This window comes from Oreochromis niloticus, linkage group LG14 (genome assembly GCF_001858045.2).
Source record: "Oreochromis niloticus isolate F11D_XX linkage group LG14, O_niloticus_UMD_NMBU, whole genome shotgun sequence".
Taxonomy (NCBI): domain Eukaryota; kingdom Metazoa; phylum Chordata; class Actinopteri; order Cichliformes; family Cichlidae; genus Oreochromis; species Oreochromis niloticus.
The window spans coordinates 26,051,670-26,063,679 of record NC_031979.2 but is presented as its reverse complement, the minus strand read 5'-3'; the positions used below and the strand labels follow the sequence as shown (position 1 = coordinate 26,063,679).

Below are 12,010 nucleotides of genomic sequence, written 5' to 3'. Positions count from 1 at the left end.
TAATTTTGCGGGGAGCAAAACACCTGTTCTGTTATTCAAAATGGATAATTTGTAACCACCTTAACCTTTTTAAGATGTTTTAATTATGAGATGGCACAGTAATGAGATCTTTTCTTGGACGATATAGAACGACATGATTACACGAGAAGGTCTGCCTTTATTTTCATTTTCTGAACGCATTCCAGTTCCATAGTAATAAGTTAACTTCATAAAACTGTGTAGACTTGTGATTACGTGTAACAACCTGAGACATGTTGCTTGTGTAATTACATTCATTAGAGCGCGGCAACCTTAAAAAGGAAATATTAGTGAGTTGCCTTTTTTCTCTGTAGCTTGACACTGGCCAAAAATGTGCTTTGTTTTATAGATAGTTTATATGGCTGCCATAGTGCAATGTTTTCATCACTTTTCTTATATGCAAGTGTTGTAACTACCTACAACACTTATACTTCCACCCACATGTGAAAGCTTGGGTAGCTTCATTAACTCACATATGATATATACTTAAATTCCCTTTTATATCCAATATCCTGGGCTTTGAATTGGCTTACTGAAAGATGCTTTGCGAATAAGCCTGCCATGCTCTGAAACTTTGAAACATACTGTGCGAATGGAAAGGTATGCGGAGGTTAAGTGCTTCATTCCTTTTGATATCCAGTGATTCTACAGAAGCTTAAGGTGCCCTTGAAGATATAAAATGGTCAGTAAAAGGAAAATTCTTTGAGGTGCTAACGGCTATGGACACAGAAAGGACATATCTAAAAACCTTTACTTAGCAAGCAGTTTGAGCTTTAGAGTGGAAACGAGTAACACAACGATTATGGCTCACACATTGCTTTTTTTTTTTTAGACAAACTGGTAAAGCAGAGGTCTACTGGGTCATCATCCAAGTCAGGTCCTCTCACCTGGGTGGATGTCTTGTCTCTACCTCTTCCTGCCAATAAAGACGGACACCGTATAAAAACACACAAAGAAGATGAGCAGCACAGGTGAGACAAATCACTGCACTGTTAAATGCTATTCAAGCTGAATGTCAGGTTGTTGTTAAGGCCCCTTCTTTACCCCCCTCCAAGAACAGTGACATTTATTTTTGTGTGATCAGTCAGTTTATTTTTAGCATGGAGGCCTCTGCCTTCACCTATATGACAGAGGCAGTTAAGGCAGATGGATATCAAAACTGCCCTAGAACTGTGCTGTGACTGCCAAGCAAAACTTGAGTGAAGTTTGGAGTCTGGGGAGTTTTCAAATTAACAGCTGTGTCTGCAGGCAGTGAGTAGATTGTGCTTTGGGGCTGCAGAAGGGAGCGTCCACTCTAACTAGTTCTGACAGATTAGATTGCGGACATATCGGGGTGGGATCGGAGGGCTGGTCTGACTGTGCCGTGTCTTTCCTAACGACATTAGCCACCATCTGACAGGTTGGATTAGTACTTTGCCTTTTCAATGACACATCGTTCATTAAATTAGCCCTGACGGCATTGAAGTGACAACAGAAATTATGGAGGTGGTTCTGGTCTTCGGGAATGCTACACTGGTTCCCTTTTCCCACAAGGACTTGAAATTAGGTTATTATTTTTTTTAATATATATTATTATTGAAGGGTCTTTATGTTGCAGTATAAAGCGCCTTGAGGTGACTGTTGTCATGATTTGGTGCTATATAAATAAAACTGAATTGAGTTGATTATTTATATATATATAGTCTAGTTAGTGTTATGTCTGTGCACAGTTATTGGAAGTATCTCAACACCAGATGTTTGTTCCGACATGTGTTACAAGCTTGTGTGATCTAGCAGCTTGACATTTGTGTGTTTTAGTTTGCAGATTATCACAAAATCCTCATAGACGGAAAAATCAACAAGTAAACACACACATCTGTAGTAGCTGTAAGCGCAATTATTTGTTTTAAATCTAAAATCTTGGCTCATTTCAGCTTCTTTTCTCAACGTGCTGGTCTGGGAAGCCTCTGCTATGAGGAAAAAAGTAAACAGAAATTTAAAAAAAATGTTGTTTTCCATAATTGGTTCAGTTTCTAACGACCCCACTTCAACAAAAGCAAGGCTGGTATTAAATTCTAAATGAGCTGATGTTTTACTTGTAAGTTCAAACATAACAAATGTTTGAACTTAGTTGTCTATGTGAATAAAATGCAGGTTTGTGAGAGTGAAAAAACATTACATTGCTGTTTTTGTTTTTCTGCCGCCACAGCAGGTAGCTTTACATCTCTGATTGTTTAATACTGGGCGGTACTTTGTGAAAGACTTGAGTCGCCCTTCCTTTCTAAAGTTTTGGCTTTCTGGAGGTTTTTCAAAGGTTTTTTTTTTTTTACCTTGGCTTGTTTCAGTCTAGTCCTTGTACCTGACCATTTTCAGAGGAAAGTTTTTGGTTCCTTGGTGCTTGCAACAACTCAAACGAGAACTTGAATGGACTAATGAACCCAAAGGAGAGAGGCGCAACAGTGAGTGTCTACAGCCATCTGTAAAACATGGTTTTACTCTGTCATGGTTTGGAGCATTTCAGCCAGTGGTGTTGGAGATCTTGTCAAAATTGATGGAATTATGAACACAGAAAAGTACCTTCAGCCTTTTATCAACCATCTAATACCATCTGGAAAGCATGACAATGACCTGGATAGGAACACAATGAGTCATGGGTTGGCTACTCCAGAACCTGGATTTGACAGAGAATATGAAGTCAGCAACATCCAAAGAAGATCTTTGAATAGCCTTCGAAAAGCCTGGACAACTTTCCCCGGACTTAAAGAATCAACAAGAGACTTCAGGCTATGTAGAAGAATAAAGGTGGCCAAATATTGATTTTCAAGCTCACTGTAACTGTACAGCCTCTGTTTTTGCCCTATATACTGTATTTCCATGTGTGTTTACACGTTTCAATAAATTGCTGCAAGCATTTCCAGTTTTCCTGGCAAAGTATAAAGAGATAAAGGGTGGCTCAAGACTTTTGCACAAAACCGTATGATACTTAAAATATTCAGTAAAAAACGAATAGTGTAAACCAATGACAGGGATTGGTGGTTAGTTCAGCCATCCGCTCACATCTGCACTGTTGTTTATAAGCAAGTTTTTATATGTGGTAATTCCCTCAAAGACGCACACTCACTGCCTTCTCTCGTCTCTTAGCTCTGAGGAGGACGACGATGACTGGTGTCCTCCTCTGCCAGCCAGAACCTACCTGATGGACACTTCCAGGGAGGAACTCCCCAGCCTGCCCTCTAAACCAGATGAGCTGTCCTACACTGCAACTTTGACATCTCCCCACCAGCAAGATGCATCCAAGCCTAATGACAGTCCACGGCTGCAGCATTTTGACCTCTTGGCACGTCACCACTTGGTCTCCCAGTCTAACCCCGATCTGTTTACCAACATGAAGGCCCAGGATGCCAGTGAGGTGTACCGCACTAGCCAGTGGGTAGATGATTTCAAGGGGGAAAGCCTTGGTAAAGGTCAGTTTGAATTCAGCTTAATGCTTCACAGCATCCACACACAACCACGTAGTGTCATGTATAATTTAGTTTATGATGTAACTAAACGGAGAGAATTTGTACATGAAAATCATGTTGCATTTATTCAGAGTGACGCTCAGCGTTTCTTAGTTTTCCCTGTTCGTGTCCTGAGGATGACATCAGTGTTCTTTCCCGTCAGGACAATTTCCTGTTACAGCTGCAGAGTCGAGCCCCACAGCCCCGACGCACAGATCCAGGAGTAAGAAGAAAACGCCCAAGGATGGACCAAACAAGAGAGATCTGCAGAGTGAAGCAGGTATGATGCGCTCCACCTCATGCTTCTAATTTCTGTTTTAGGCTGGAAAAACGAATGAGGTATATTAACCACTCTGGTAGCTTGGCTCTCTGGAGTGCTCTGTTAGTGTGTTAGGTCACCAGTTAAGACTGTGTATAAAAAAATGGTTGTAGCCTCCAGATCTGAAAAGAGAAGCCAGTGAGGAAGTGGCTCAAATGTGAATTCTTTCTAGTGGCCAGCAGGGGGCGAGTGCTGCAGTTTCAAAAAGAAGTCTGATTGTAGAGAACAGAAGTTGGTAACCTGTGGTTTACGAGCCTCATGCGGCTCTTTAGCCCTTCAGCTGCTGTTCCCACAAGCTTTGAAAAATAATTATGAGAAAAAAAACTAATTTGAACTAATTTATCCTCTCCCAATTACATCCATTATCCATCCGTCTGATACCCCAGCCTGTGCAACTGTTTTTCTCCCATTGTTTGGTAGGAGGGGCTAAAATGGCTCTTTTGGCTCTTTTGATGCTGAGGGTTGACGAGCTTTGTAGAAGTCCAAAGAAAGGGTACACTTAATTTATGACCTCTGTAAACACCTTTCTAAAGAGTTTATAGTCTTTAATGCAACGTAATGCCTTTGCTTACTAAACTTCAGCCTTTCAAATGTAAGTTGACTTAAAATGACTTAAATATCTCAACAGCTGCTGGCTGGACTGCCAAATTGACTTTGTTTGCTTTTTTCCTGACCTTCATTTTCCCCAGAGACTGAATTCTAATAGCTTTGGTGATGTTTATAAGGCACTATAGTCTATTCAGTGTTATAAGTTATCTAACAGCCACACCTTACAGTTACTTAACAAATATCATCATGCTAATATACTGCTTTAAGACTTTCAATACCTCGAACATTATACTTGGCGAACTCTCGGAAGGTCATCAGTGTTATTGTGAGCATGGCAGCATTCTGGTGTTAGCACTTATCTCAGTAAAGCACCCCAGAGTGGTTAGCATGGCAGCAGACTTCATAATCAAGCGCAAGAATTCACTTTGGATTATTTCTGTTCTTTTTGATATTTGTAAATGTTTAGTAAAGCTTATTTATAAAGTAATAACTTTTTGGCAAATATGATCGTTCATTTAGTCCCTGAGAGTTTTAAATAATGTGTTCTCTTCTGTGAATTTGGCTAATAGCACCATGTAAAATTGCCATTTGTAGTTTTCCATTGCTGCTTTTTTCCTAATTTAACAAACAAGATATAATCAGTTAGCCTTAGAGGCACTGCTGCTGCTGCTTTAGAGCAGCGCTAAGTTAACCGTTCCCTACTGTTTCCAGTCTTTGTGCAAAGTTAACTGTGTGCACTACTATGTTTAGCTTCATATATAATAAACAGACACAAGAGTGGTATCTTCTCATCTAACTCTTGGCAAGAAAATAATTAAGCGTCTTCTTCCTAAAATGTCAAACTATTTCTTTAAAGTGGAAATTCTCTGTTTATTTATTTTTTTAATCATCAATTATGCGCAGAGCTCCCCCCTCCACCGGCGCCTCTCCGCACAGATGACTCCCTGCAGCTCTTGGCTGATGTGTTGAGCCGCAGTCGAGCAGACAAAGAGGGGAGTGACTCACCCACTCTTCAGAAGAGGGGAGAACATTTCTCACCCGAAAGGAGAGGATCTACAAAGTGGTTATCGCAGGGTAAGCACATAATGCAGCATCCTGGAGCATCATTCAGCAAAAAGATAAAAGAGCAACATCTGTCTTTGCATGGCATGCTGCCTTGCTTCAACAGCTGGACCTCAACTCGATGTGTATTAATATTATTGTGATGCTCCATGCAAATCCCTTTGGGCTTAGAAAGAAACAACTGCCGCCGAATGTTTGCACACTTATCATCCCATAGTCAAGCAGCCTTGCTTTTAGTAGCAGGGGGTCTATTTTCACTGTGCTCCATCACTCAGGGTTTAACCTATATAAATACAGCTGTGACTTTGAGTGATCTGTTTGTCATCTGCAGATGAGAATGTAATCCCGTATGGACAGTCAAGCATCGTGCCCAACGTCCAGACGTCAAACTACGGGTCCCTTGGTGGAGGAGTGTTTCAGCAACCATCTAGTGCTGGTCTGAGGAGAGATGAGGTACACTGGGGCTGATACCGCTGAAGAGACATAGCCTTTATAATGTGGGTCACAGTCCGTTCAGCAGCAACCTGAGGGCAGGCTGAGACAGTGAATGGCAAAAGTTTACTGCAGGTTTTGGAGGAGGTATAAAAATAGTTATCTAAAACTCAAAAAAGTACTGCAGTATATATGTATAAATGTGGTGTTTTTTAAACCTTTAAACTAACGTAAATAGATACAGGTGAAATAATTCTATGCTTTACCAATAAGCATGCAACACACTCATTTGCTGAAATCTGTCTTTTTCTAATTAAAGTCGCTATCTTTAGGCTTAAAGTTTAGCCTGTTTGTTGTTTGCTCAGTCACACAGCCCCAGAGACTGCGTGACTGAGCTCTGACAGCCGCAGGTCACTAGGGAAAAAACCTCTCTGTGATTGCTCCCGTAGTTTGCATAGCTAACTAACTGTGAACAGCATGACACAAACTAAAAATGCAGAATGTTTGCCTTCAAAGTAAAAGTTTGACTTTTTTAAACATGTTGGTTGCATAGACAGAATAAAAGATGGATGTAGCTCCAGTGATGTCATCCTTGAGATTAGTGTTTTTACCGATGTGACAAAGAGGAGTAGTCTGGCTGTGAAACTGCTTGCTCATTGGCTAACAACTTGTCCAACACAAGTTTCTTTCCAGTTTCACTGCCACTCAGTGAGCAGACGTGTGACTGTCTGCTAGATACTAAAGAAACTACAAGAAGGTTTTTGGTTGCGACTAATTTCACTTTGTGGCTGGCCAACAGAAATGAATCAGGGGACACACATTTTTCCCAAATGACCAAGAAGGTTTGCTAACTGGTCTCTAGCCTGTGTGACTGACGCCTTAATTTTAAGTAGTGCTGTTGAAACGTCCAAATATAATCCTCTTATTTTCTAGACATCCCTCTGCCTGGTATGTCCACGATCACTGTTCAAATCTCATTTTCAGAGCATGATTTGGTGCCTGTTATTGAGATATGATTCAATATATCTGGTGTATATATTTTTTTCAGAGTCTTTGGGAAATAAAATGTAATATAGTTGGGAACATTTAAGAAATACATCAAAAAAACCATAATGCCATCTGAGTTATTGTTTTTGGGATTCCTCAAAGTATATTAATTTTAGCAATTTGTCTTTTTTAAACAGTTTTTTAAAGAATGAGCAGTTTTCATACACTACCTACTAAACAACTGCAGATAAAATATCATATAAAGCCTCAGCTTTCAAAAAAAATCATTCAATCATTCAAGCTCATGCTTGTTATAAACTCTATTTAAATGATGTTGATCTGTGCAGTCATACACTGTCGTTCCATTAATCTCTGTTGTGTCTTTCCTTTCCAGAATCTCATGTAGACAGTCGCCGATTACGCCATGTGACACCGTCCATTTTTCCTCCCTGATTTCCCGTCTTTGCGAACCATCAATCTGTTGCCATGGTATCTTCTGAAAAACTGAAGACAAAAGGGAAAGTGTCGAGGCTTGCCATCTGCCTTTTCACAAACTATTTCTATTCTTTTTTTTTTTATTTTAGTGATTTAATCTTTATTTTTTGTGATTTCCTTTACTCCTCCTCTGTGTATATAGACATCTTTCCAATTTTTTTAAAAGATATGGTTAAATATATTACAAAAATCTGCGGATCTGCGGGAAAATATTGTATTTTTAAGAAATTGTGGGGGTGGGTAGGGTTGAATCCAAGTATTACATTGTTGTACAGCTGATTATTGAATGTATCTTCTGTTTACTCCTGAACCATCAACCCATAATGATGGGAGACGTCACGAGGCAGATAATGTGCTAATAACCCATCATGTCGGTGTGCGTGCGCGCGCATGTGTGTCGTGTTTGTGTGTGCTACTGTTTTTTCTGTAATCTTTGTGTGACTGTGTACTGTGGTACTCCTGTAGATCACCGGTGTGTTCATTTTTAAACCAACCAATAAAGCATTTGTTAGAAAAACGTTTCCATCCATCTCTGAGTTACACTGAATGATGGTGATCTGTGCACATCGTGCACTCGGCCCTCTTTATGTGCATACATGAGTAAGCGTTGATTTAATGCCGTATTTTTGCTTTTCGATAACGATATCCACAGTCATCATTAAAGAGTCACCAAACTGTGTTTAACGGCCAAACTCATAATGAGTATTTGGTAGCGAAAGATCAAAATAAAAACCTTATTAAATCCAAGCGAGTCTGAAGGGTTCATATGAGACAAGAAATTTACCATGAAGTTAAAAAGCTATGCTAAATCAAGCATGTAAATTATTAATTACACAGCACACATTTCCTAAATGTTTAAGTGGAATGAAATGTGTGCTTTCTTTTGTTCTTTCTCTCCAGGATGCACGAGGTCTGCTGTGTGATACAATAGTATCCCGAGAAGACTGCTGCTGTGAATTGGCTTTGTGTAAATAAAATAAATTATTAACACCTGCAAAGCTTCTCCTCACCCTCACCTGTATGTTGCGTTTTACTTAAATTAGTAAATCTCAGCAGTACTAACACAGTAAACTGAGGTGGTGAGCGTGATAAACAGTAATATATGCACTAATCAGTAAACAACAATGCGCTTGCTTTTAGTTTAAAGCCACTAATATGGGAATGTTTGTGAATGTTTATCTTTAAGATTACCTTTTTGATCAAACTTACAGGTGGAGCTGGATTGTGGGACTCTCAACCATTCTTGGTGCAGTCACAGTAGGAAAAAAAGAGTTTTGGGAGCACAGTACAACCAAAATTATTGCAGTGGTGTGAAATGAACTTGATCTCACTGCCTTTGAAATGGTCGATTGAAAAATGGGGATCAGGTCTGTACGACTACTCTTAGCTGATGTCTTTTATTAACTTTGAAGCATCGAGATGATTGAATGGGATCCATTTGACTATTACATGAAATCTGTTTGTGATAATATAGCAATTGACATCTGTTGTTGTCTACGTGCACAGAAATTTGCATTAATGTGAATTCTGCACATTAATTCTGCACATCTAGTGTATGAATATTACCAATTAGGGACCAGTTGAGTCAAGTCCCCCATTGCCAATAGACACGCTGCAGATAGGTTGTGTTCATCGGTACAGTCTGACTCAGTGAATGTGTTGGCAATCCGTCTGCATTTGTAAATAAGATGGCAATTAGTCGCAAACTTTCATCTGCCTGAGAGTGACTGCAGTCAGTCCAAGTTAGACTGTGATTGTTTACACAGAGGTTGCTTCCCACCAGGCGACCTGTGCAACCTTGCGATCAAAAATGATCTCCCATAAGCATGCAACACCCTCAGCCTCTGGGTAAACAGTTGTTCGCTGCAAGTATTTGCAAAAAACTGAAAGATTCAATGCAGTAACCAACAGGCACCTGCCAACGTTTCCTGCTTGGAGGTTACTGCCCTACTTTTTCTCTAGTGTGACTAGGCCAGTAATTATGGCTGTAGGCTCAGGCCACTGGAGGAACTCCAGTGCACTGAGACTTTCTTAACTCCCTTTGTTTTCCCTATGAGGCTGCTGCATGTCATTAACATCTTGTCTAGTGTGCATTATTATCCTGTTTGCTGTATGTTGCCTCTTTATGTTTCTCTTACCGTTATCCCCTTTTTATTATCCCTTCAGTCAGTCAGTTCCTGTTAAAGGACCGTTCTTTCTCCCCACTGTTGCCAAGTGCTTGCCGACTGAGTTCAATTGTTCTCAATTTAGCCTTGTTTATATACAGCTAATACATAACAACAGTCCTCTCAAGGTTCCTTGGAAGTCTATACATTGCTGGGCTGACCTTGTGAACTATAAATATAAAATCGAACCAAACTGAGAGAAATCATCTTGGGCTTTGTATGTTTAAATAATGATTGATAACGATTAAAGACACCCTGAATAATTTAAACACAACCATTTTGTAATGCAAGCAATGTGATCAGGAGAAGGTTTAAAGAGCAGAGTGAGGAAAAAGGAAAATGGCAGAGGAGTAAATTACAGTTTTTTCCACCACAGCGAAATGTCCCTGAGGTCTGAATGAACTTGGATATTGTTATATCATGCTCCCTGTAAAATGTCTAATACTTCATACTGTATGTGATTTGATGCCTTCTACGGATTGCAGTATTCTGAAAATGCCTGCTTTTGAATGCGGTTTAATGAGAGGAGGAAGCCTTCATCTTTCTGTATGTCTCCTGAAACGTGACAGCAGCGAGATATAAAAGGCTTTTCCTCGTGTCTGCACCGTCATCTGCTGCATGTGCCTCTTTTGTGCAGATCTTATTAGTGGAAGTACTACAGTGTTTTGGCAGGGAGACAGTGGATGGCGTGGAAAGCGAGTTGGACTCCACTGCCTTCGGCAAATACACGCTGGGTCCCACCAGGCTAGGATGATAATGGTAATCCGATGCAATTTGAATGGGTTATGCAATTTAGAAGGGTTCGACAAATTTATGCTTTTAGCCCTGTAGCGTGGATTAGGGTCTCTGTGGTTTGCTGACCCCTCCCACACGCACACAGGCTCAGTTTGTAAAAGAGACCACTTTTACATGTATCTAAAAATGTACAACATTAGGTCGACAGTAGATTTGTCATTTTTTGCTGTAGAAAGATATTTTGCCTTATTGGAAATTTAGTTCTCTCTTCTCGTCTATATAAAAAAAAGTGCACGTGCATAATAACTACAATATGAACAACTGTAAATTGGAGCACAAAGTGTCTGTGATGTACGAGCAAAAGTAGCCCGTTTTGAATAGGGGCTGAAGATGAATTTGAGGAAGCTTTCCCAGATTAAGGTAAAAACAGTTTAAGTGTTGAGCCCTGTTCATGCATCAATCTGTACACAACAGAGTGCTTTGGTTAACAATAGTAAACACTATTTTTTGTACAGGGGATTTTTAATACGTGAAGGGCAAACTGCACCAAAATGCTCTGTATCTGGGATCCATGTGGGATTAATTGTCATGATTTGCAGGTGCACGTCATGTATTTGAAGTGAGGACCCAAAAGCGGACAGTAGGATTAAATTTAACCAAAGCAAACCACATTTTAAGGCTGCACAAAATCAAACGAAATACAAAACAAAAGGCAAAAGGAGGCGCAGACTTTCACTAACACTAAACTGGGAAGAAACTAAACACTAAGGATGTGAAACATGAAACCTGAAGCTGAGAACGTGGAACACGAATGAGACACATTGGGGGAGAACTAATGATCTGGCGCAGGACAAGAGGAGACTGGGAAGAGACACTGAGAGATGACAGGGAAACAGACAACTTAGCAACAAGACAAGACTGACTTCACAGGGAGGCACCAATGACTAACACAGGAAACAAGACACAAGAGGATGGGGAACAATGAGGGAGGAATTATTGTAACACAATGTATAACAGAAGAAGACTAATATACACATTACACAACCGTAGGATTCATAAGCAAACAAAACTAGAAAACCCACTAAACTCAAAACGCTGGGTCACAGACCCGGGACCATGATAATACATTAACCTTACTTACTGTGTGGAGCATTGGATACCCAAACTGCAATGTAAACCTAATATGGGAAGGTAAGTTAATGTGCATTTAAGAGAAAATTAAGCGTACAGCACATTGGTATATTTCTGCAAGTCAAAATGCAGCTAATGAGTCAGTGTTTGGTGCAAGATTAAATAAAATGCACCACCTAGTGGTAATAACTGAGACAAGCAAGTGATGGCCTTTGACTCAGTTATTACTCAGTTACTACTATTTACCTTTTCCTTTACATGGTTCCCAGTAAATGCTCGAGAATTTAATTGTGTGAATGTTTTTTGTGAAACTAGGATTAAATTCAGAACAGGTCCACTAGTATTTATAGCAACTAAAAGTACAGACATATTGGCTGGTTGCCCTTTGAAGCTCATTGTCAAGGGGGATATAAAGATAAACTGCTGCTGTGCTACTTGATTGAAGATGTCACAGCAGCAGACATGTTAGTACCAACACATTTTACATGGGTTCAACCTTTGAATTTTATAGTTTGCATTAAAACCTAAACTTGCTCTGAATAAACGTACATATGTTAAAAAGGGTTTGTGTAAATCATAATAAAATGATTGAAATGCAAACAATCAAACAAAATGTTTCATAAATGGATTTTATCCTA

At 39.8% G+C, this 12,010-nt stretch overlaps 1 protein-coding gene across 1 annotated transcript in view; it reads left to right on the top strand.

The window, feature by feature from the left end:
- zgc:77784 (roundabout homolog 2) overlaps positions 1-7,858 on the top strand; it is a 63,692-nt gene extending 55,834 nt beyond the window's left edge. Inside the window, exons 21-26 of the mRNA XM_005459589.4 lie at positions 851-989; positions 3,139-3,461; positions 3,661-3,777; positions 5,269-5,439; positions 5,759-5,880; positions 7,241-7,858. Coding sequence (XP_005459646.1) covers positions 851-989; positions 3,139-3,461; positions 3,661-3,777; positions 5,269-5,439; positions 5,759-5,880; positions 7,241-7,252 — 884 coding nt within the window. The 3' untranslated portion in view covers positions 7,253-7,858. The remainder of the gene's footprint in view (positions 1-850; positions 990-3,138; positions 3,462-3,660; positions 3,778-5,268; positions 5,440-5,758; positions 5,881-7,240) is intronic.
- The last annotated feature ends 4,152 nt before the right edge of the window (positions 7,859-12,010 follow it).